The sequence below is a fragment of the Oreochromis niloticus genome, linkage group LG12 (assembly GCF_001858045.2).
Source record: "Oreochromis niloticus isolate F11D_XX linkage group LG12, O_niloticus_UMD_NMBU, whole genome shotgun sequence".
Classification (NCBI taxonomy): Eukaryota; Metazoa; Chordata; class Actinopteri; order Cichliformes; family Cichlidae; genus Oreochromis; species Oreochromis niloticus.
The window spans coordinates 25573427-25599924 of NC_031977.2; the positions used below are offsets into that span (position 1 = coordinate 25573427).

At 40.5% G+C, this 26498-nt stretch overlaps 1 protein-coding gene and 1 long non-coding RNA gene across 5 annotated transcripts in view; both read left to right on the forward strand.

Annotated features, from left to right (window-relative positions):
• Positions 1 to 2172: 2172 nt before the first annotated feature.
• LOC102080856 (uncharacterized) lies at positions 2173 to 9359 on the forward strand. 3 transcript variants are annotated; one of them, XR_001224932.3, is made up of 5 exons: positions 2173 to 2384; positions 4619 to 4674; positions 5452 to 5523; positions 6681 to 7354; positions 7450 to 9359. It is a non-coding gene; the product is annotated as an uncharacterized LOC102080856 (long non-coding RNA). The 3 variants fall into 3 exon arrangements; XR_269679.4 differs by having other exon boundaries at positions 6681 to 9359; XR_003213235.1 differs by lacking the exon at positions 5452 to 5523 and having other exon boundaries at positions 6681 to 9359.
• Positions 9360 to 18980: 9621 nt separating this feature from the next.
• Positions 18981 to 26498, forward strand: part of kcnip3b (Kv channel interacting protein 3b, calsenilin) — a 62386-nt gene continuing 54868 nt past the window's right edge. For both annotated transcript variants that reach the window (XM_019366100.2, XM_005473496.4), the window contains exon 1: positions 18981 to 19119. In XM_019366100.2, coding sequence (XP_019221645.1) covers positions 19114 to 19119 — 6 coding nt within the window. In that variant the 5' untranslated portion in view covers positions 18981 to 19113. The remainder of the gene's footprint in view (positions 19120 to 26498) is intronic.

A 26498-nucleotide genomic window follows, 5' to 3' on the forward strand; every position in this document is an offset into this window, starting at 1 on the left:
CTTTTTAAAGTTAAAGTTTTTATCTTTATGTTGAGCACATTGAGTTTAGGTGTAATCAAATGTAGGATCTAACACTGACACTAGCTGTAAAATGAAATGTTTCTTTTTTGCACCCTCTGCAAACTACAGCAACAAGAAAGTACAGCTCAAGAAAGGAATCTAAAAAAAATCTGACAGTTTTTGTGATTTGGAAACAAATAAACAAAAATCCTCTCTAAGAAAAGTATTGTCGCTCCTGTCTGTTGACCACCCAATGGTGACTTGTTATAGATGGGTTTTTTGAGAAACAGGTCATGTTCTCAGCGAAACCCTGTTTTTAAATAAAGAGTTCATTAAAATGAAAGTGATCCATCTGGCCTGTTCATCATCATAGAAACATTTAGAAAAAAGTAAATAATGTCCTGTGTTTTTCTCACATTCACTAGCTAAGAAATGTAAATCAGGTCTGTCACTGCAGACTTTTTATCAGTCGTAAAAAAAGACCCAAGTTTGCATTTAAGGTTATAAAACTTTATCAGCAAACTCTTGCTTGTTTATTTTTCCTAAAAATCTCCCCAAATCTTATTGATTCAATCATCATTGAGTCAACATGACGCAGTAATGATAAATGGCCACTAGGTGATGCTCTTCTGCTACATCTGATTTTATTGTGGGGGTGAAACAAATTACTTTGACCTGCAAAGATAAAAACTGATTAAAAATTGTTTTCTTTATTGCAATCCTGGTGGTTTTCTCCCTCATTAGGGAATTTTCCTCTGCAGGAAAGACACAAAAGATCTTCATTATCCAAAACACAATTTTGCAGTTTTCAAACAGCATTTCAGTTTATTTTGCACTTAAATCTATCAGCTACCCAGCATCCTCTTTCATAATCTGTTTTCAAATGTGTAACTGTGACCTCACTGCATTTCAGTTATTCAACCAGACAAAGGGGATTTTAATGGATTTTCCCAGAATTGCAAACATCATAGTTAAGCTGTTTGAGTCAGGGTCCTCTGGAGCTTCAGATCTGTGCTCCTGCAGGTTGATGGCCAAACTGAACAAACTTGTGCATATTCAGAGAACTCACTTAACATGCAGCAAGAAATGCATCAGAGAAACAAGAGTGTGTGGCTGCAGCTGGTTGTGTTGTCTGTGTTGGAGGGCAGCAGGCACTGTAGAGTCCGTTTAATCCTCATAAAGCTTTAATCTGACTGGCAAACGCATCTGGCACTAGCCTGTGTTTCGTTACACAAAGCAGTCTGCCACATGACATAACTACAAACTAGCTGGTAGTGTTAGTAAATGGGTAAATATGAAGCTAAGACAATGGAAAAATTAAGGTAGCAGATTTTTTTACTTCAATTTCACAAAGCAATTTTATAAAAACAGGGAACAAAAGGCAGAACAGAAACATTGTTTTAACCCAGAATTGGCACAATAATTGCTTTAGTCTTGATTTACTTGTTTTTAATGTTTTTGTTGGAAACTAAAATTTGATTAATAGCAATAGCAGAGGCTTACAAAACGACAGAAGGTTTTTTGATTAGTCTACCCAGACACGTTATAATTGAGAGACTCAAAGAGGCCTGAAATAAAATATATGGGAGATTTCAACAACAGCAAAGAGGGTGTTAGAAACAGGCTTCCAGGTTTCACTGGTGATTTTATACATGCAGCTTTTATGTCATGGAGACACCTGAAAACATGCGTAAACTTAGCTTCTTTTTTTCAACTTTATTATAAATCCCACATTTTTTTATTTTTGTATATTTTATGTTAATTTCATCATCGTCCCTGCGAATGCAACATTATGAGCTCCAAACAAAAACTCTGAAAGAGCACCACAGGCCTGCCAAAGACCAGTGTAGGTCATGTTTTTGCTAGTAAAGTTAATTGAAATAAAGCCTCATGAAAAAACTCGGCCGAGTCAAAGATTTGCTTTTCGAAAGGCCTAACATAAATTCTATGCTAATTAGCTTAGTCCTTGTAAAAATACATGATTTAGCATAGCCACAGCAAAGTTAAGGTTTAAGATTTGTAGAAATTCAGACTGGGTAAAAAAAAAGGCTGTAGTTAGCTTAGCTAGCTTACAGACTAGACACTTGTCTTAACTTGGTAATCGTTCTTAAACCTTTTCTGGTGCAATAAAATAATTTCAAGAGGAAAAAAAGAAGACAGCAAATGGTGCGTAGCAGATTTGAACCCAGGCTTCTGCAATGGGTCTCCTTCACAAGTGGTCCCTTTATTTTTCCAGTCACACTCCAAGGCCCACCCCTAGTGGCTCCGCTGGGGAGCGCCCCACAGTTTAACAGCCACTTTAAGGCTTTAGTTTAAGCCAGCAAGTTTAAGGCTACACTGAGCTTTGCATACAGACTGGATAAAATTAAGGTCATCGCAAGTAGGTAGGTATCTACCCGCAATACCACATGATATGTACCTCGTTTAATTTAAAGGATAAAAACATGTCCTTAACAGGAGGGTTAGCATAACTTTATACAATGCTGGGGCTTGGAGCTAGCTGTAGATGGCTGCTCCTGCTCTATAACCACCTGCTTTGTTTTCTTGTCTGCAGATAGATTGTTCCTGGCCTTAGTTTAGCCTAACATCTTGGACAGTTTAAAAACAGCATGAACCTTCATGTGTGCTCTATGGAAAATGAACAGTGCCCCATGTATCTTTAATCCATACAGAAAACCGAAGGATAACTCCTGCTTAGCAGTTGCCAGGAGACCGAGAGAGGTTGTTAATGCTCAGTGACAAATTGTTTGTTTATGTAAGGATTAAACAGTATACCACGGGTTAATTGGTTAGCTTTAGAAGTGTTGGGAGAAGGATTTTGCTCTTTCAGGACCTAGTCTGGCTGTGTGTGTGTGTCCAAACTTGGTGGTATGCTTTTTACCTAGTATCAGTCTTCTCATTGTTACCACACAGCAACAAAGTAAACATTTCCCAGACTTTTTCCTTTGAGAACATTTCCCCATGTTTTGAGGAGGAGTTTTCTCATCTTCAGGCTGTCAGTGAGCAATCTGACTTTGCTTTTACCTGTCCCAGTTGAATAAAGGATAAAGGCAGCCAGAGATAGGGGACAGCAGGGTAGAGACAGCGCAGATTATAACCTCGCAGTAGATTGCCTGCTTTTGTAATCCCACACTCCATCTGAATTTTTCCTTCTGAAAGGGCTGAGCTTTCACCCAGCGCCACGAAAAGAGGATTTTTTTTAATGCCTTCATTCATGTCAGATAGATCTGATGAGATGTGTTTCATAACTCCTAGTACCTGAATGTCTAAATTCATTCCACCTCTCAGCAGCTTTTTACCCTCTAATGAAATGTTCCACAGAGCCGTGCGTGCAGCTGTGCTCGCATTATTTTACTTCCTAAAGTACATTGTGTCTACCTGATAGAGCCAGTGCTTCAGATAAGAGCAGAAGTGTGTTGTCTCCAGATGCAGAGGGGCGAGGGAAAAGATGGGACTGTCATCTTAGGAAGTGACCGATAAAACAAAGCGACAGCGCAGCCATTTAAGCTGCCTCAATATTTAATTAAGCACTGCCATCCAGGTTAAGATTAATCACGTCCTGGAAGAGAGCGAGGAGGGTTCAGCCTGATTGGGGTTTCCACGCCTGAATTGGCCACAATTTTAAACTGCGTTATCAGCCCTGCTTTATAATAATGTCAGAGCTGTGTGTCTGAGTTCTGCTTAATGGACGGAGCAGACTTTGACAAAATCAGGCCACTCAGATAATCTGTCTATGACTCAGAGCTCCACAGCCAGTGTGTGACTTTTGTGTCGTGCTGACTTGATATTGTTGGAAATCGTTTTTGTTTTCGTGTGTCTAATTAGATTACAGTTACCGTAGATTGTGTTCTTAACAGATGTAATCCAGAAGGTGATAATTACCATCCAGTCTTCAGCACTGATTATTTGTCTTAACAAGCACAGTGAACCGCTTATTATCTGAGGCAATACTTTTTAAAATCTTCTTATTTAAACAGCTCGAGGCAGCACAACTCAGAGGAACATTTCATATAAACACTGGGATTATTTATACGCACTCGGCAGCCACTTTGTTAGGTACAGCTGTTCAACTGCTTGTTAACACAAGTATCTAATCAGCCTACCACATCACAGCAACTGAATGAATTTAGTCATCCAGATGTGGTTTGGATGACCTGCTGAACTTCAACTGAGGAGCTGAAGGGGGAGAAATGTGATTTAAGCAGACGTGGTGTGGTTGTAGTTGTGCTGGTTATTTCAGAAACTCCTCCTGGGAATTTCCCACACAACTCGCACCAGGGTCATTTGAGTTACTGTTTCCTATGAAGACAGTAACTCAAATAACCAACTGCTACAATAAGGTATGCAGAAGAGCATACTAAAAGGCCTAAAAGGCAAAGTGAGAGTGTTATTAAAAACAGAATGTCTGACAACAGTGATCTCATTTATTGTTTTAGTAATCAAATTTGATTAATTAATTACATGCCACCCCCATCACTAACTAACTGTATGCAAATTAGCAGCAGAGCCTGGAGTTTTCAAAGCAACATGATAAAAAAGTATCAGAGAAGTCACCTGAAACTAAAACAAGTGCAGACGGAGTGAGTGATGATAGTCTTGTTTGTTTATTACTCACCAGAGGATGGAGCATAGAAACTCAGAGATGGAGATGGAGAAGAGAGGTTAGATTTAAAGGTAAGGAAAGCTCACATGTAAGTCCTCATGTTTTTAAATCAGATGTTGTGTCTGTACATGGGACACTGTGTTTTTTCATATTGTGAAACATGCTGCATAGCAAACTGAGATAGACTAACTGTGTTATTTAAAGGCTGCATGTTAGTGCAGGATAAAGAGGTTAGTTTGCTGTACTGTGATGGGTTTAAAGTAAAGAACAGTGTGTAACTGGTGCACAGTAGCTGTGGTTTGATTGTCAGATTCAAGCTGAGTATAATTAGAATAAAAAAGGGTTAGACTGAAGTTTTATTCCCATCTACTGATATTATTTTATTACTATGTTAATACAGCACAAGGTTCAGTTATCTTTGCATAAAAATAGAAACGTCCTCCAAAGAACTACTTTGTACTTTCTTACTTTGAGTAAATTTCAGAGCCTGTGTTTTACTTGAGTTAAGAAGTTGAATCAGTACTTCAACTTTTACTAAAGTATTTTTAATGGTAGTATTTGTATTTCTACTTGCCAACTCTGCCTGTAGAAGATTATCTTTTGGGATTAAGCCAAGCTAGCTGATTTCTCCATTTCCGGTCTTTGTGCTAAGCTAACCCTCTCTGTGCTGCTTCATATTTACTGTATGGACATGAGTCAGGTATTGATCATCAGCAAATAAGCACCTCCCCCAAATGTCAACCCATAAAGGTGGCTTGACGGAGCACAGGCTCCTGCAGGGCCACTGTCAGAGATTAATCAGTGTTGCTCTTCACAAGGAAAAGTTTGAGGAATCATATCTCACACAGGTCTGTGGCTGAACCTTTGGACCTGCTCCCGGTCAGCCTGTTGATATTAGACCTTGGTCTTAATATTATCATGTAAGTTCAGAAACACGTCGTTATTACCAGAAATACAGTAAAAACCATAATCAAATGTTTATATTGTTTATAACATCTCTATATTTGTTGATAGATGGTGCTCAGATGTAGATGTAGTTGTATTTCACTGTTGAATACTTTTATGCATTTTTACTGTAGTAGGCTTTCGCTTGTCCAGGATGTGGACTGTTGTATTCAAGTGAACCAGATGCCTGCTGGTTTATCATGAGGCTGGGTTCCTGCATCGCTCTGACTCGCTCCCTCTCCTCTGTTTCTGTCTGGCCTTTAAATTGCTTTCTGGAGGCAGGGGATTTTGGCCAGGAAGATAAGGGGAATGGGATGAAAGACTCTCCCTGGCTGTCTATCTCTGTCTTCTTCTGCGAGGCAGGGGGAGTCTACTGACAGTGACGCGGTACATTTACTGAGACAGAGAAGAGAGCAGGTTGTTCTCGGTCAGGAGATGCCGGCAGCATCTTTCAAACCCATTTCACGCCACTATCGGCCTTATCAGCAGCAACGAAACAAACCGCTGGTGGATTTAAAGTGTCAAGCCATACAGTGGATTCTCCCTGAAAATATCGCCTGTTTAGAGCCGATGTGGATGCGCGGTATAAAGTGCGAATGCTGCAGAACAGATGAAAGGCTGTCCAGTAAACAGATTTATGTTGTCGTGGTTTGCACTTCTCTTGTCAGCCAGTCAGGTCCCGGAGGGTCAATCCCGACTCTTAGACCTGACTCTTATATAAGCCCCCAGTGCTCATCTGTCTGTGCATAAGAGCAGGTCGCATGGATTATTGATGCCAGCAAAGAGCAAACAAGGCCGCACATGGCAGAGACATGCCAGTCACACACAATCCACAGTCTGCCTTGCTTCAAACTCCTCTCTTCGGTATTTCAGATGTTATTCAGTGGGATAAATGTGCTGCTGTGTGGATGTGGGGATTCCCACAAACCGGCCAATTTAGCTTTTTATGCACCCCATCCACAGTATATGCGTATCCACCTCCTCTTCCTCTTCTCTGAGCCCTGATTTTGCACAGTATGCCTCATAGCTGACATATGTGTATTTCTGACTATGCTCGGCGTGTTGAAGTCATCCCCGCATGGATTAGCATATTAATGGGATGTCCTCTTTGTCCCTGTTTTCTGTCACTCAGATTTCACAGCAGCGAGGTAGAAGAAGAGGCGATGCGGATGGGGAGGAAGATGCCCGCAGAGGCTCAGGAGCCACATCTGGGTGTAAGAAGTTCAGGTGGAACAAATAATTAATGCGGTTGTTTGCTCTTACTGTGTTCACCATGACAGTTATGTGTTTCTAAGCTTAGTTTATTTCCTCATTTTAAATATAGAAAAGAAAACACAGAAAGAAAACACACATTCACACTCCTGTTTGGACACAAAGTGAGAACAGAACTGAATAGAAATGAGAAATCACAAGACGAGCCCAGCACGTGTGTTCATGTGACCTCCAAATTTTACTCAAAATAACCTTTTACTTAGTGAATTTTTAAATAACTGCCGTGTTTATACATTTTCAGACAAGTCATCAGGTTTTGGGTTATTTGTACAAATGTATGGACCCAAATGATTAAAGTACATAACTACATAAGCAAGAATTAAATCAGGATTCCGGTAAGTTTCACTCTAATAAGCATTGCTGCACAGAGACTGAGCAGGGGATTGAATTTTCCTGGACTGCTTAGTTTTTTTTTTTTGATAAATCCTTGTAAGAAAGTGCTCAGTTTTCTTGGTTTGAAAGCTCCAATCTTGATCCAGCCTTAGCTCAGCACTGGAAGGTGAACGAGAACTGCAAAGTCAGATCACTTGGGAGGTAAGTTACTCAGAGGGAGTGAGTCTGATAACCACCACAAAGGTGACAACAAACTGACAGAGAGTGGAGGTTTCAGCTGGCCTTTTGAATCCCAGGGTAATGAGTAGATGAGAGACTGGTGTGCTGACTGAAAGAAGGCGGCAGGAGCAAAACCAGACCTGTGGCCAACTCCACCTGAGAGCAAAGAGAGAGGGAGGTGAGCTGGAGTCAGCTGGAATCCCAACACTCGGTGGATAAAGTGATGAATAAATATACCAACAGAGCCTACAGGTGGATGCTGGCATGGCGGAGAGGTTCAAAGAGCACCAGAGAGATGTGAAGCTTTGCAGCTAAATAGCCCTTCATATTGAAAGGGTGTGTTCCTGTTTGTTTTTGTGATATCTTTATGCAAATCTTTCCCCTCACACACCAACTACCTGTCCTTGTGATTTCAAGATTCAAAGATTCAAAGATTTTCTAATGTTAGTTTGCTACATGTACAGAGCATACAGGAGAACTGAAACACTGTTTCCCCCTTAGTGTAAAAGAAGAACTAAGTGAATACCAAAAGTATTCATTCACTCATCCAAATCATTGAATTTAGGTGTTCACTTCCATGACCACAGGTGTATGAAATCAAATATCTAGGCATGCAGACTGCTTATACAAACATTTGTGAAAGAATAGGTCGCTCGCAGGAGATCTGTCACAGCATGCCACCTGTGCAACATGTCCAGTCGTGAAATTTCCTCGCTACTAAATATTTCACAATCAACTCTTAGTGGTACTATAACTAAGTGGAAGCATAATGTGCAGAGGTCAGCAACTTTCCCTCCAAACGTCACGTGGCCTTCAGATTGGCTCAAGAACAGTGTGTAGACAGTTTAATGAACAGGTTTCCATGGCCAAGCCTCACATCACCAAGTGCAGTGCAAAGCGTTGGATGCAGGTGTGTAAAGCTCACTGCCACTGGACTCTAGAGCAGTGGTCCTCTCTGGCAGTCTGATGGATGAGTTTGGGTTTGTTGGTTGCTAGCACAGCGGTACTTCTCTGACTGCACTGTGCCAAGTGTAAAGTTTGGTGGAGGGGGGATTATTGTTTGGGATTACTTTTCAGGAGGACTCAGCCCCTTAGTTCCAGTGAAATGAACTCTTAATGCTGCAGCACACTAAGACATTTTGGACAATTTCATGCTCCGAACTTTGTGAGTACAGTTTGGGGACGGCCCTTTCCTGTTCCAGCATAACTGCACACCAGTGCACAAAGCAAGGTCCATAAAGACACGGATGAGGAAGTTTGGTGTGCAAGAACTTGACTGGCCTGCACAGAGCCCTGATCTCAACCAGATGAACACCATTGGGATGGGTTAGGGTGGAACCAGACCTTGTCCATTATAAGTGTCTGACTTCACAAATGCAATACAGGAAGAATGGTCAAAATTCCAATAAACAAACCTTGTGAAAAGCCTGCCCAGAAAAGTTGAAGCTGTTAGCTGCAAAAGGTGGGGCAACATCATATTAAACCCTATGAAGTAAGAATGGGATGTTACTGAAATTCATATGCATCTGAAGACCAATGAATAAATACTTTTGAAAATATAGTGCATAAAAAAATCAAACCTATGTATAATAGTGGCAGTAGTGTAAGCTATAAATAAAATAAATAAATAAATAAATGAATGAATAGAGTAGCTTGTGAGCCTGGTTCTCCTTGAGGTCTCTTGTTAAAAGCAAGTTCTTCCTCCCCACTATCATCAAGTGCTGTCTCATAGGGGATCCTCTAATCATTGGATCTCTCTCTTTAATATTGTAGGGTGCCTGCTGCACAGTACAAAGCACCTTGAAATAACGCTTCTGAATTAAAATTGAATTGAACTGTTTGATATGTGATGTGAGAAGAGGTGTGATGTTGCATGTCTATGATGCAGTGCAGCTCAAGCTGCCTGACTGAACTAGCATGCAGGCTCTGGTGCATATTTCCTCTTCATTTGCACATATCAGAGTGCACTGAAGACGATTATTATCCTTTATCTAAAAAAGCAGCCCTGTTTTCAGGTTTATGATGACACATTGCTCGCCTAATCTGATGGCTTCTATGTGATTTACAGACACGGCTAAAAAGTGCATCTTAATCCTTGGAAAACACTGAATAAATTTCAATATTTGAGACTAATAAAGTTATTAATTAGTCAGTCCTCAGAAAAAAAAAAAAAAACTTCTGTAATGGTCATAAGGTGATTAATTAGTTTGTGTTCTGATTTAGTATTTAAGAAACTGATTGCCAGGAATATCATTCTCTCCAGAAATTTCTTCAAATGACATCAGGACTTTATATTCAGGTCTGCTATCTCTCATAGACCGACTGTTAAATCCTTTAATCCTTCTTCTAAAAAGTAAGTGTTTTTAAAGCCAGTACAAAAGGAAAAATGTGTATCCTTCAACTGCAAAAGGTTGCTGATAGTCACTATTAAATCATAGGGTTGGACTAGCTAACCATGAAGAATCCCTTATTTATTGCTGCTATAGGGTGAGGCTGCTGTGCGAATCCCCATCATGCACTAAATATTTCTCTCTGCTCCCCTCTTTTCACTCAGCATATGTTTATAGGCCACTGCTGCATGTCATTACCTTCTGTCTAGTTTGTTTTGTCTTTATCCTTGCACGTGCTCTCCTTTTATCTCTTGCCCCAACCAGTCACATCAGATGTCTGAGCCTGGTTCTGCTGGAGGTTTCTTCGTGTTTTAGGGGAGTTTGTCCTTCCACACTAGGTGTTTATCCAGACTATACCCTGCCTCTTGTCCTATGTCACCAGGACAAGAGGCAGGTACCTCAATGACCTTTTATGATGGATCAGCATCTGTTCAAATCATGTTGAGCTAATATTTGAGTAGAAAATCTCTGAGCTTCTCTGAGTTCTGCTCCTTTTGTTGTCTTTTTCAGTACAATAAAAAATGTATCAAGCATTAACTTAGGCTTCATGGTTGTCATGATTTATTTTAAAAAAAGATAAATCCATAGAACAGTGAAATTAATATTTAGGCACTGCTCTGTTGGAGATTTGTACCTTGTACAATTTAGTAATATAGGAAAGTGCCTTACTGCACCTTGTTTCCCATCACAATCACATCTCTGTTTCTTCTCTGTCTGGGAAAGCCTCGGTTCGCTCCTTAGCAACTGTTTCCACGGCTACAAAGTTGCTCCTTGTTTCACCCCCATCTCGCCTCCACCCAAAGTCGTTGTAGTCCCTCTGCTTCTCTGTGTCCACTTCCCAAAGCCTGGCGATGAAGCGAATGTTGTACCCGGGACATCAGTGAAGACTGCCTTTTAGTTTTATCAGCTTGCAGTGGTGTTCCTCTGTGAGGAAGCATGTTACCTCTCAGCTTTTGGTGGTTTTACTTGTCCTAGGAGGGCTTCGGAAAGTATATCTCATTGAATGTGACAACCTGATGCCTATTGCACTCAGGCACTGAGACCATACAGCTCAGCACTAATGTCACTGAGACAAATTACACTTCATTGTCTGCACTTCCCCGCTAACCGTTCATGTTTCTGACTGTCATTCTCACACACACACACACACACACACACACACACACACACACACACGCTCAGGAGGAAGGCAGATAAATCTATGGCTGTGTTATATTGCAAAAAACATGTCCACAGAGACACATGGATAAGAAAAATTATATACAGTAAAGGCTTGGGGGGATATTCACACAAGGATCCAAGCATTGGAGCTACAGAAAGATCTATTTATATCACTCCTAAAAATAGACATTCTTCTCCATAGAAACATGAAATCCTTCTGAGGGGCAAATTATTCTCGGGCTGCTGCTGTTGTGTGTGCGCGTGTGTGTGTGCGTGTTTTTCTTCAGCTTCTTTCAAAGGTGAAGGAAAATTACCAGCTGTATGATTCCAGCTGTGAGGCTCTTTCTTGGGGAATCTCCGCTCTCCCACTCCACAGCAGCAGGCAGGATTTACAGTGCTTTGATCATCAACCCCCATCCACCACCTTTTCCTGCCTTCACATTGACGGGCTTTAAGCCGACAGGCACGGCGTGCATTCATGCACATTAGTTTACAGTAGCAGAAGGTGGCGGAGGGGGAGACTCTGCAGATAATCTGCTGTGGAAAGAAATTGTCTCGTTGATGTCTGAAAAATGTCAGGGATCTAATTTTATCTCATTCGAGCAAAAATGCTCAAAAGCCAAATAACCTCTGTAAAAATGTTAGCATTTAACTGCGCTTATAAAAGCTGTTTCCCAGTGCGTTCTCTCTGTGAGGAAGCCTTGAGCTTATAAAATAACGAGGTAGTATCATTTTCACCTGGTTGATGTTCACTATAAGCACATTTATCCCTTGCAAGCTGCTTTGTAACCCACCTCCACTCCCATATTCACCCATATTCATGCTATGCATGCAATTTTTGAGTCAATCAGTGTCTTATCTGTTGTCACTGATGCCTGTTTTGTTCTGTCTTGCTGTAGACTTGCTGCTGATGTTGCTGCCTTGCATTTATGAAAAGTAGGGACGGTCCCTGCACAGAGCTATGCAGCCAAATTTAAATGACTAAAAATGAAAACATAAGCCTTCTTTTAAATATAGTAGTGAGAAATGCCAGAAAACTGAAATGACCTAAACTCAAAATAAACAGTCTAACTGACCAAAGACTATGTTCCCCTTTAGGAAATTCTTCTACACCCTCAATGACACATAAATTAAAAAATTAAAGGGACAATCTAATTAAACCACATAAAAATACACGCTGTTGCTTTAATGCCGTTGTACCGCATGATGCAATTAAGCAATTAATGTCCTCTGTGAGCTGTAAACATGCTGAGCTGGTCTCAGTGGATTTTGTTTTAAAAAAAATAATAATAATTGGCCACTGCAAAAGATTTAAATGAGTTTAAAGGTGGTTCAAAGGGAGCCCACGGGTTATAATGAGTCACTGAATAATGAGCGGAGACATGACGTGAATCATTGAAGCAACTTGTCACGTGACACTGAAATGTTATTTTTTAAGAGTTTGGGAACAGCGATGCTGTTTCTGATGTTTCTGGTGTTCACTGAGGTGTGCAGAATTGTTTTTGGTTTTTGTCATAGTGAAATGCATAAATGTGTAAGCAATCAGTTTATTCTATTTAGGTTTGTTATTCTAACTATCCAAATGGAATTTTTCTGCACACTGCCATGACCACAAGAACCGAAGGGCTTGATGTGCCTCCATATTAGTCTTCGTTTATGTTCTAATCGAGGCTCTAGTTTTCTGAATTCCTTTTAGCATATTCAACATTTAATTTTAATCTGGGAAAAAACTCTCAAAGTCAGAATTCAGATATTCTTTTATATATCCTATTGCAGACACAGATATCCAAGCCTTAAAAACAAACTGTTTCTGGTGCTTTTTGGTCAGGACTCCCAGAAGCAGTCACTGGATGATAGCATAGAAAAGAATGAGGAATATATGCTTAAAGTACACAAGTCCGCACTATTGTTATATAAAACAGATTTCTATGAATGCTTCTGCAAAAACAAAACAACCTAAGGAAGAAAATTACTCCATGATGGATGCTTGTGACATAGACTGTATATAAAAGATGGATAGGACCACTGCAGCCTTGAGTGCTTTGGTTGTTTCCATCTTGGTCTTTTGAAACTGGACTAGATGAGTGAGAGGTAATTAACAGTATGTTGAATGTACTATTAATTAGGAGTGACTGAGAACGTATTGTGAAAATGTTTAATGAGGACATAAATCAAGTGAGAAGTAGGGTAATTTTCTTGAGACTCCTTTCACAACCTCAAAATTTGCCCCCTGCTGGCCGTTAGAAAGGCTGCAGGTCAAAGGCACATGTACATAGGCTTCCCTTTTTAGACCTGGAAGCTATGTCTTGCTTTCATGCAGTCTGTGGCCTCATATCTCATCTCTCCTGCAAGAATTCCCAGCTTTGCCTCCACATCTGTGCACTCCTCTCACAGGAGTTGATCTCTCTGTGTTTGATACATTTTCCTCTTTTCAGCAAAGACTATGGGTGTCCTTGGGGGGCGACCAGCAACAGATTGAAACAGCTTGACTGAACCATCAGATAGCCCACCCCACCCCCCCCCACAGGGATCAGGGAGCAGCTGTCGATCTTCAGCAAGAGTGGTTTCCATCACGCTTATACGGTGTGAGCTGCTGGAGTTCAGCTGTAGCTGACCTTTTTTCACTGATTGTTTGTCTGACTGAGCCATTTTCTCCCATAACTGCCATTTTTCCTTCCTTGAAGGGAAGCCAAACCAAATGCTGAAAGTGTATTTTAGAGAATAAGATCTTGAACTTGGACGATTGAGTAAAACAAAGCAGAAGTGTTCCCTCACTCTGTCACTAAAACATTAATCTGCTGTTTTCCTTCACTGGCCTCTAAATGATGCTCGCCCAGTTATAGAACAGGAGGTTATTTGTGGGTCACCTGCTGTGAACACAGTATGCAGTTGTGTCTCTGTGTTATGCAAAGCTAGTGAGGCAAAGGGAATATGGAGAAGAAATAACTGAGATAACGTGAGCTGACAAGAAAAGATGCGCTTTGTCAAAACTAATTTAGAAATAACAGTATAACTACCAGAGTTATACCTTTCTGCTGACCCTCTTACCTTTCCACTCCAGAATATTTGCAAAAGCCTCTTTTCCACAAGTATCTGCTCGATTCTACTCTACTCTATTTGGTTTTGCTCGCTTTTCCATTACATTTGAGTACCACCTCAATGTGCGTGGGGTTGTGATACCAAAAGTAATGGCGTGATAGTGAAAGTCCGTGATGTCATTTGTGTGCAACACAAACACAACACAACAATGGAGGACATTGAGGATATGGTATATGTGCTGCTCAGTATATGACTTTTTGTCAGACTCGAGAAAAACGGTGTTGGTGTTTTTGCTGCCGTTTCCCTCTCATGACTGACTCATGACGAGCCACTGACTGGCCAATCGTCTGCTGATGTCACATTTTCAGATCCACTCAGATCGCTTGGAAACCTTGTCGAGTTGGTACTAAAAGAGTACCTGGTACCAGGTACTATCACCTAATTTAAAACCCTAACTGGTTTTTATAAAAAGGTCAAGTTAAGCCGAGTAGGCACTAATGAAAAAGCACTAAAAGTATTTACAATCAGGATTTCTTTTTTCTTTTGCAGCAAAACGTGCAAAAATCTTTAGCCATGACAAGACAAAAATATGATGTTGGGATGCTTGTTCACCACAAGCATTGATGTTTTGCCTGTGCACGTGACACATCCATCAAAACATAGATATTGCATTACTGTGACATTCACTAATTTTCATCTCTATACAGTGTAAAATTGCTTCCCTGCCAGAGAAAGGATGTAAAAAGAAAGTAATCTGTTTGAAGATAAAATCCTGCTCTTTAAATAAACGAAAAGCCGAATTCCAACAAACAGGCGAAAGTCATACAAAGAGAATAATGAGAAACATGGAGCCAAAATACAATAGGGGAAAAAAAATCTCTGAAAGACACGGTACATATCATCTTGTAAACAAATCATAAGGAAATCCCTGGAAAGCTTGCCTACTTGGAGTACAAAGACAATCTGGCAAGCGACAGAGAGAAATGGCACAGTATATATATTTGGGAGAGTGAATAACTGGTTGGAAACAGGTGGTGCAGAAAAACTGGCAGGAAAAACAGCAATAGGTGGAAGTAAAACTCAGCGGCATGCATGAAAACCCAAGATTACAAAATAAAACAGGATGTGACATAAAAGAAACAAACACATAGCGATGAAGTGTCAGTGAGCAGGAGTTTCTAAAAAACTGAAATGAGGACTGTATGGTAGATAATGGTGAGTTATTAGACATCAGTCTTCGAGATGCTAATGCATCGTAATGATTAATGCATAAATATTTGTAAAACACTTTTACTTTCTTCATAATTAACTCTGAAAATCTTCAACAAGTAACCACTCATTCATTGAAAATTGCTTCATCATTTGTTACTCTTTTCATGACTCATGAGGGATTACAACAGCCCTCTCAACATTTCATGACCATCCAACCATCACTTCCAACCATCGTGCCCATTACAAGTAAACATCATCTTACAAAGTCAATGTAATTTTTTAACTGGAGAATTTTAAGTTATATCCTTAATAACAAACCACAAACAGCACATACAAAGCAGCATTAAATACTGAAATAAACTAATTTACAGCTTACCTGAGAAAGGTAAACCTCCACCAACACTGGATGTATATAGCATAACTTTATTATTGTTTCAGCTTGCCAAACAATGGTTGCTGTTCTATATACAGCGAGTGTGGCTGATGCTTTAGTTCTTTTGTATAAAATGCTTTGAGTCATTTTACCATTACTATTTCTTTGTCATGAACAAAAAATGATATACTTTTGAAATACCACTTTAAGATATCTCAGAGATTAAATGTAAAATTCTTTACAGTGAAAAGAAAAGGGAGTTTCTTTGGTTTGGCTCACTTACAATGAAACCGGGCTGTATATGACCCACGATGTAAAATAAATTCGCATTCTTGCTTTAACCTCTTCACACTTTCTTCTCCAACTTGGTGTAGGTAAAGTTGTGCCAGAAACCCCTCCTCTGGGTTCATTTCTTGGGTAAATCTGCTTTAAACTTGACAAAATGGAAAATGTTTCACCTGCTGAAAAAAACGATCCTTTGATATGACTGAGAGCTTCTGAGCTGCGCTTGAGGCAAGGTCATTTTTGTCTGCCTTATCTGGTCATATCAGTTGTTTATCAGAGACATTCCCAACTTTAAAAGCACTTTGTTCAAAACTTTGTTTAAACCTCCTGGGCTGTTTAATCCTCCTGTTAAGTTAAACTCTATGTGATGGGATGCAGGATACTTTACACAAGGATTTTAATAGAAATAAACGAGACTTGGATTTACTATTAAATTGTGTCCATGCCAGTTTAGTTTTCCATGCTGAGATAACACCCGGGGCTCACATCGCTCCAAAAATGATGCAGATTCAGGCTTGTGTTGGTTTAATTGGAGGCTACACTGCTTCCCTTGCTGTGTTCAAGAGAGTGTTTGCCAAAGTATTTTCCTTTAATGTTTTATTGATATAAAATGTCAAACCATCGCCTGTTTGTTCTTCTCACCTGAAAAACAAATCCCCAAACTTGAGGCAGTAACAGCTGTGCAGCACTCGGTGAAATGAGCAATCTTGGTCTGTAAGTATCGTAGACACTTGAGAGAAGTTTGAAAGTTCAATGAGTGCCATCATCAGGTAAGTGTCCAAGTGTCCCAGTTTATGTGGGACTGCACATCATTTTTATCCCTCATCCCACTGGCCCACATATTGATCAAATGGCCCACATTTTGACTGGCTCTAGTTTATAAAATTCAACACTCACCAGACGTTTCAGAGGTCATCTTTCTTGTACCATGTTGGGCCCTTGTTTACCTTCAGATCTGCCTTAATTCTTCATGGCATAGATTCAACAAGGTGCTGGAAACATTTCTCAGAAATTTTGGTCCATATTGACATGATACCGTCACACAGTTGCTGCTTTATTGGCTGCACTGCACTGGTGCAAATCTCCTGTTTGACCACATCACAAAGGTGCTCTACTGGATTGCAATCTGATGGCTGTGGAGGACGTTTGAGTACAGAGAGCTCATTGTCATGTTCAAGAAACAAGTTTAAGATCTGAGCTGTAACATAGTGCGCCATCCTGCTGGAAGCAGCCATCTAAAGATGGTTGCTCTCTTGTTGTAAAGGGATGGACATGGTCAGCAACAATCCTCAGGCAGGCTGTGCCATTTAAACAACTCTCGGGTGGTATTAAAAGACCACAGTATGCAAAAGAGATGATCTTCTGCATACCTTTGAGCTGGTTGCCTATCAGCTCAAATAAATCCAGCCATTTTCCTCTGACCTCTGGCATCACTGCAGCACTTTTACTGAGAGAACTGCAGCTCACTGGATATTTTCAAATCATTCTCTTTAAACCTTAGAGAGTGATGTATTAATTCGCTGCCACGTGATTGGCTGATAAGATCAGGTGTACCCAGTAAAGTGGTCACAAGTATGTATTTCTGTTTTTGAGGAAAAAGATGTCTAAGAAATAACTGAGCAGAGGGAACTAAACCTTTTGTACACCAGCTATAACATTTGTGCAAGCCTCAATTCAATAGGCAGTGAGCAAAATGAGAACTAAACTCAATGTGAATGTGTGTTTGCACAGGAAGGTTTCTCGTGCTGCCGTGATCCTCTGCCAGCACGTGGAATCGTGTCTTTAGCTTTGGTGGCACTTTTATTACACAGATGGCCTTTCCTCATTCATCCCTCGGGCTATTTACATTTCTTGGCTGTTCATTATGCAATCAGCGTGATGTGTGAGGATGCTTGACCTGGCTTGATTGCTATTTAGCATCTCGTTACAGTCTCCATCTCCCTCGCTCTCTCGCGCTCTCTCTCTCTGCTTCGGGCAGCTTCAGAGAACCAAGGTCGCCAGAATTGATTCAGTTCCTCACTGAGCACACACTGATTCTCCACCAGGGCTTTAATTGCATTTCTGTACCAATAACTCTCATGACAATCACGTACTTTACACACACACACACATACACACGAAACGAGCCCCTTCTCTTAACTTGGTACGCATAAATTGGCTGCAGCGTTGATGATAGGACAGAAAAGAGACGAACGAAACGACAGAAACAGATGTGTCTTTTTGCTGTATTCATGCACTGTTGTAACTCTCAGTGCCATCCATTATGTTATTAGAGAGCAAGAGAGAACTTGGCACCAATTCTTCATAAGGCACTCAGCTAAAAACGGCTAGTAAATAATTTGTTTTAATGGACAAAACTGCTCTTTTATGATGTTTTTTTTTTTTTTTTAGAAGAACTGGCAAATCAGCATAACATTTGCTTAAGAATCTGCAGATACAATTCCAATAAATTCTTAATTAAGTGCTCTTACAATAATAAGCACTGCAGCTATAAATATTGTTTCAGCTGTTAATTTATTAGGCTTTCCCTGGCCTCTCAACCATTATTATTAACCCATTATTAATCCGCTGAAAGCAGCACTGTACATTGCGGTAGATGCCCCCCCCAATCCAAGCCTGGTTCTTCCAGACGTTTCGTCCTGTTAAAATGAGATTTTTCTTTCCACAGTCGCCAAGTGTTTGCTCGAAGGGGCTGATTTTTTATTATTGTATTATTGTAGGTTCTTTGTATTACAGTAAAAGTGCATTGAGACAATGCAGATGTGATTTGACGCTATATAATTAAACTAGACTGAACTGAGTATAACATTGTAGCACACTGACTGAAGTGTAATATTCAGTCCTCTGGAGGGACCTGGCAACCAAAAAAGTTAATTAATGCCTTCTAAAAAACATGAAATGTAAAGAAACCATTAGTTACAGCGTAAAATCAGTATTGCTGCAGCGATACTATCAGCTCAAAAGGAAAAAGCATGAAGAAGTGCATCACAGAATGTGTCTTAAATATTCTGCATATGCTATTTCAGACAACATCAACATCCACGGCCAGCCTGTTGACTTCACATCATCAGGCTGCAAGTCCACTTGTTTCCTCCAGCTGCACCCCTTACTCCACCCCCGCCCCTTCCGTGGATTTGTGTGTGTGTGTGTGTGTGTGTGTGTGTGTGTGTGTGCATTCCTTTGCATCCAGAGGAGCGGCAGTCGGAGGTTGAGAGTCCGCGCAGAGAGGACACACTCTGCAGAAATCAGCCATCATTGTCGCCGTTACAACACAGGAAAGCATGCAGGTAAGATCAACATCGAATGATTATTTTCTGTTATCGGGCATTTATAAAAGGCGGCGCGCTGAAAGGAGGCTTTTCTGCAGGTTGCAAAAGCAAAAACGCGTCTTAAGTTGAGTTAACGCGCGGCATCTCCTCTACTTGTTGGCTTGATTTATATTTTTAACCAACATTTTTTTTCCTTTCTTCGCGGACCTCATTGGCTCATTTCCTCTCACTTTTGCCGAAAGCTGAGTTTCGGAGTGAAGTTATGTAATTGCAGCTGTGGAAGCTGCCTGTGGAGGAGACGCTTCGCTTTTAGCGCGCAGCAGAAATCCTGCAGACAGCAAGTGTCACTTGGCATCACGTCTCTCACCGCGACTTTTGCTCCCTGTCATCAAATTCTTTTTAACGTGTGGTTTATTTATGTCATTATTAATGATTGCGCGTGAAATAGACCTCATGTGATTCACTCGTGACTTCAAATCTGTAAATAATCCTCGATTCTAACGAAAGAGTGGGATTGTGTTAGTAATTCAGCCGCTGTGTGTGTTTTCCTCCGTGCTGATGAATCAATTTAGGAGCTCAGACCTCAACAACAAGCAGCCTCTGAGTCTAAATCCGAGGTAATAGACTGTAAAGTGAAAGCCCAGCCTCCCCAAAGTGACTTCTACCACCTTGCAAGGCAGTGCTCATTAATTCTCCCAGAAAGAACAAGTTTCTCCCTTTATGACTGTTTTTTTTATATAGCGGGCTGGAAAACAAGGGCAACCCTGTGCAAAATATAATTTAAGACAGGAAAGACGCACATCATTCAGCAGGAGACGTGAGGCTGCAACATGTGTGTAACTGTTTCAACATAAAATTCTGATCATCTCAGACAGGAGCTGGTGGTCACATGCAAACAACTCACAAGTGCATCGAGCTCTCAGTGGTGAGATTTTGATTGGTTGGAGTACAAGCTTGAGGCCAGTGCAGAGTCGCTTTGAGATTGATGATACTCATCATCGGTCACTCGCTGGGTCAATAAGTCAGTCAGTAAATTGGTCAATAAATCACATGAACATTGGATGGAGAGCTGAGGTTTGTGTGCATGGATGTATGCGTGTACACTCGTGGTTCTTTCGGTCACCATGCTGTATGTATTTATGATGTTTAAGATGAAAAATACCTAATGCAGGGACACAAAGTACAAAAAAGAAGCAAATCCTGACATTTCATGGACAAAGCAATGCTTGGCATTTTTTCTTTTCTGCATTTAGCAGCTGTTATTTGCTCCAGTTTGGTACCTCCTGTAGGTCGACTGTTGCAGCACCTCTACCTCATCATTTTGATCTCTTCTTTCTCTCTGGCTATTGACATGCAGGTGTTTGAATTAAATCATGCTGTGAGGGAGCTGGACACCTGCTGTTTCAGTGGGTGACTCACTTCAGTTTATTATTTGCTGTAGAATGACTGCGTGATCAATATTGTTGGTAGTTGTTTTCTCATTCTGAGTCATTTTCAGCAATATCAGAGTGCCTGTTGAAAGAGTGAACCTGACATTTTTATATTTTATGCCACACTCCTCCTCAGTTTGAAAAATATTCATTTGGATAATGATAAATGTGAATTTACTCAGTGCTTTTACTCTCTCCTGTTGTTGTTTCGTCTGGTTTAATGCTTGTTTAATACCTAAGCAATGTTTACTTAAAACTTCCATGGTCTGGTGTTTTAGTAAATTATCTCTGTGTTTAAAATGTCAGTAAAAAACTGAACGCAGTGACGTAGTTTAAAACTTAAGTTTAACTAAAAACGGTATAAAGAAATTACTGAAACTAAGAAACACTGGCTGTTTGAAAAATGTATATGCTCAGTTTGAATGTGATTCCACCACTAAATGTTCCCAAAACTGTGAAAGCTGTTAAAAAAGTCACCTGGTGGAACACTTTGTAATTAATGCAGTTAATTAGTAAAATGACTGGCTCTATGAGAATATCCTAGAGAGGCTGAGTCTTTAACCTCTGTGGGACAGGATGCACGGGCAAATGGTTTAGTCATTACCGAATCACGTTTTCAATTTTAAGAGACTTTGAGGATATTGTTATCAGCGGTACAGCGACAAGGCTGAAAACCAAAATAGCATGGCCGTGATCTAAGATAGCGCTGCATTTAAAACAGACATGATTCTGTGGCGGAAATTACTGCACAGGCTCAGAGACTCCTCTGAAAAGCGTTGTCAGTGCAGCTCGTTGTTTCAACTACTGATGCAAATTAAAATTCAACCAAAAGGAAAAACAGACACAGATAGGCCCTCATTTCTGGCCCTGAGTTCATGTAAGATGGACTGAAAAAAGTGGAGAACTGTCCCGAAAGCTGTGTGACCAACAGCAAATTTTTCCAGAATCGACTGTTTATGAAAAACATAGACACTGAGCCCTGCAGTCTAAAGAGGAGAGCAACCATCTGGATTGTCATTAGCGTACAGTTTAAAAGCCAGAGTCTGTGTATTAGTGCACATCACACTGGCAATTGAGGATCTTTGAAGGCGCCATTAAAGCTGGGTGATGCACATTTTAGAGCAAAATATGCTGCCATCCAGACTTTCTCTTCTTTGGTATTTCAAACTAAGCTACAATTCAGACCTGTCATCCAGTGAAAACATTTGGTGTTTGTTTATTCTTTTTAATTTTTACTTTTGGAATTTTAGTCTTCATTTGACAGGACAGGGCAGACAGTGAACAGGAAAGTGGGGAGCGAGGGGGGAGAATGACACGCAGGAAATAGTCTGGGGTAGACTCAAACCAGGCCCAAGCAATGAGGACTTCAGCCTTTGGTACATCAGACACCAGTTCAACCAGGTGAGCTGTAGCAGCAATCCTTCTGATGTATAATGAAACAAGCAAACAAAAAAAAAAAAAAACGTGACAAAGGAGGCCCTGAACTATTAAACAGCTAAAATCTCACATCAAACAAAAGTGGGAAAACGTTTGACTTTTCAAACTCCAAATTTTGGTCTCCTCAATTTCCAAACTCTTGATTTTTTTTTTAATAAAGATGTGATGCAAGAAGAGGTGACTGCTTTTTGAAAACAAAATATTCAAAATGTGCATAACAGAATATTTGTAGCCAACTACAAATAGTACGTGAAACAAGTATTGAGGAGTGGACTGGAACCTCATGTCTGCACATTCCTGCCAAAGCTCCCTATGTTTTGTTGACCCTGTTAGCTTCCCCAACATCCTCCTTAACAGGGATGGGTATCGAAACCCAGTTCTTGTTGAGAACCGGTTCCCACTGTTTCAATTCCTTGGAATCGTTTGCCATTTTTGTAAACGATTCCCTTATCGATTCCAGTCGCCCCGAATGACGTCACCACGTTGCTGAGCGTCATTTACCTGGCAGGAAACACGGCGCCTAAGCAGCTCAAACGCTCAAAAGTTTGGTTATACTTTACGAGAACAGATGACAACAGGGCAACTTGCAATACTTGCAAAGTAGATATTTCATTTAAGGGAGGAAACACTACGAATATGCAAAAGCATTTGCTCACAAAACACGCGATAACCTTAAATGAATGTCATGTTTTTAATTCCGCTCCGGACTCGTGAATCTCAACCCAGCAGCAGCGGTAACGTTTGCACGTCCTCTCCCGTTAATGCGGCAGGTAAATAATCAACTAACAGTGCATATTATGTTAGCGCGATGTGCCTTATTACAAAACCTGCCATTACTGTGCGCTGCATCTAGGTGACCATGATGAGAGAGACAGACAGAGTCTGGCTGGCTCAGATGCTGGCAGTTCTCGCTGCAGTCTACCGTTAGCGTCTCCTTTCAGGCCAGGATAGACGAATGTCACCGAGCAGTGACTAAGTTTGTGGTCAAAGGCTTGCACCCATTTGACACAGCAGATGCCCCCGATTTTCGGTAAGTGAATGTGTTTAATTGTAGGCAGGGACATTACTGGATATTCTTGTGTAATTGCTACAGAATAATTTATGTTATACTTTGTTATTGCTACAGAAGAATATTTATTTTATTATTTTACATTTACATTTTTTTTTCCTGGGGACCCTGTGACACCCCATTGAAGAGCTGTAGGCTGTGGATCTCTTAAGATCTCACTGCTGGGTTTGTAAGGCCATGTTACTCCTAAATTTCTATCTTGTTCAAAGAGAAGATATAAAACAAAGTTCTAAGCTAATCGACCTGTGTGTTCTCTTTTTAAAAAGAATCGATAAGAGAATCAATAAAGACGAGTCGTTAAACAGAATCGAAAATGGAATCGGAATCGTGAAAATCTTATCAATACCCATCCCTACTCCTTAATCACTAATATCCCCTCATTACCTTTTTAGCTCTTAAAGTAATGTGTAAAAACTTTAAGCCATGAACTGAGTTCAATTTTCAATTACGTTTATTTTTCACTCCTAATTCAAGTGTATAATCCTAGCCACCGTGGCTGCTATAGGACAAACATATTTTAGTCAGCAAAAGAGATAAAAAATGTTGCCAACCAACATGTTTCTAATACCGTTAGGACTGGATCTGGAGCCGGCCCAGAGTTCTTTCCCTGTCTGTAGAAGGTTGTAAGTCTGCTGTTTACCTCAGCTGTCAGTGCCAGGTTAAAATTGTCCACCTTTAGTTACTGTGGACGAACATGTCAAACTTTGTGGAAGGAGTCCAATACGGGTTAGACACATTCACTTCTGAACAATGAGAGTCATACTGAGGTGAGTTGTTCAGGATATGCTGACCTGTTGGTAGTGCTGCTGTTTTTGTTGCTGTTAGCCTCTGTTGGCTGCAGTTGATGGCAATAGTGAAAAGCTCTTTTAAGTGCCTGTAACACTGCTGGAATCTGATGTTTAGTGAATAAACACTCAGATGTGATGATTTAAATTAAAAATAGGATTTTCAGGACACTCAAGACTAACATTAGCTGGCTCTCTGACGATAAAATGTACACGTGAACCTTCATATCTTGAGTCTGAGGGTGCAGGCACAAATTTAAATGTCCATACACGCTATGCGAATGCCTACAACCTCTCTTCTTCTCCACCTTTGGTGTGTGTGGCTAGAGACCCATCACAGATAGAAATAGATAGAGATGTATGCCATATTGTATTGTATGTATGGAGGCTTGTTTCCTGCCACTGAAAATACTTTTTTCTGTTAGTCAGTCTAACTTCCATAGGTCTGGGATGGAAAACAGCCCACAGTCATACTTCTTCCTGTTATATGTACTTTTATTTAAATCTTTCTACTACTGTACTGCAAATAAAGACCACAAAACAAGTATTTTATAGTGGAATTTTCCTTTAGGGGAGTGTACCCATCATAGCTATTACACACATAAGCCTGCAAGATGAGTGAATCTGTGGTAGACAGGCTGACGGCAACACACCCACCCTCACCCTCATGCTGCACCTGATACTGTGTCTTCGGGACCCACCTGCTCAATAGGTGGGGTGATTGGAAGTTTTAGAGTCATTAAATAATTTACCAGGTCTGGTAACTGTATCCGCTGAAGTGGGAACAGGGATGGGCACCGCAGAGTTCTGATCAAACTTCATCAGCAAACAAAAGAGAGCTTCAGAAAAACAACAGAAAACTTTCAGCTCACCAAGGTCAAGTTGTTTTGTTTTTCCAAAGTCTTCCATTTATCTTATGATTACCATAGCTTATATTACCAGGAAGCTAAACACACACACACACACACACACACACACACACACACACACACACACACACACACACACACACAGAGCCAACTTCATATTACCAAGCAAAACGGAGTATTATTAACCTAAAAGGGTAAAAATGCAGTGAGGTGCAAAGATGCTGCTGAAGAATATCAATCATTGATCAGTATGTGTCGTTATTATCTGCCAGTATTTTTATTGACCTGTCCGGAGAAGAATGAAGCAATGTGATATGTTTGGGACTGACTGAAGTGTGTGTGTGTGTGTGTGTGTGTGCGTGTGTGTGTGTGTGTGCGTGTGTGTGTGTGTGTGTGAAGGAGGAGGGGCTGATAATTGAAACATGTCTCTTCTGTAGCTCTGAGCCTCCCCAGAGTATTAATTCTTTCACCACATGCAGGCTCACACATCAATATAAGACTCACTCTTGCTCTTCTCTGACACACACACACACGTGCGCACGCACGCAAACACACACAGCATGCAGTCCATATGGATGTGCTATCCTCCCACAGACACAATGATTCGCACTGACAGCCATACTGAGAGGCTGAAGCGTTTAGGACACAAATAGTATCAGCTGTCGACCATCAGCCTGCTTTCATATTTCATATTTTCTTCATCATGCTGCTGACTTCACATATAGAGCCACACTGTGCCACATCGCAACAACATATACAGTAATGCAGATATTTTCTGTCTGCTTACAGTAAAGGTTACAGCTCTGCTTGCTACCTTCTGCAGAAATCTGAGAACAGAATTGGGCTCATTGTCAAAGCTTTGTCACTTTATCACTTATTTATTTGATTCTGATGCTGTATATGCAGTTGAGTGTGTGATTTAATTTATCTGGCAAATGACTTTACAAAGAGAAGGAGCGGTATTGCATACATAGTTGACAGGATCTCATCGAACAAAGAGACAGAAACTAAAAGGAAACAAACCAGTCATGAAAAAGATGAACTAATATAAATGCACCAGTCATTATCATCCTCTGTGATGACACGTATCAGCGTTTTCTGATCTCTTTTCGCTGCTGGCAGCACAATTGCTGTCTGTGCTTTACAAAATCAATACATTAGCTGTATCAATATTTGACTGTTACATAACTGTGCAGTGCATTTCCACCATTATAACTGTTCATTCATTAGGTTTAGACCTAATCAAAAATGAAGACATTTTTTAAATAATTAATGGTGGAAGCTCATATTGAAAATGGTAAAAGTAATTAATAGTTCACCTTGCATAAACATCACTTTTAATTTTGGATATTAATGTCAGAGAGAGGATATCAATATGATAATTTCAGGCATACACTGTCCCTATGGGTATAGCAGCCCGTCAAACCTCCTGCTCTGTTTGGTAGGCTCAGCCAGTCAGAAGAGACTTGGTTTAAGCTGAGGGTTGGCTTAAAGGGGGAGGAGCTAAATAAAAAAAGCATATTTCAGACTGCTCAAAATCCCAGTATGAGATAAGTAAGGCTACTCCTGTTAGCTGGAGAAAAAGAATAGAGGTCTGTCCATCAGAGTGTCCACATCACACTCTTTTTGAAGTCACGCTGACCTCCTGAGGCTGCTATTTTGGCTGATTGTCCACGTGGAGTTCTGAGCTGACAAAACGCACCTGTATCATTGCGGCTTTACTTTGGTCGTCTCGCTGTGCTTCCTCCCATTTGGCTGTGATTTCAGCATGGTGTCCTGATGCGTCCATCTGTCTGTGTTATTATGA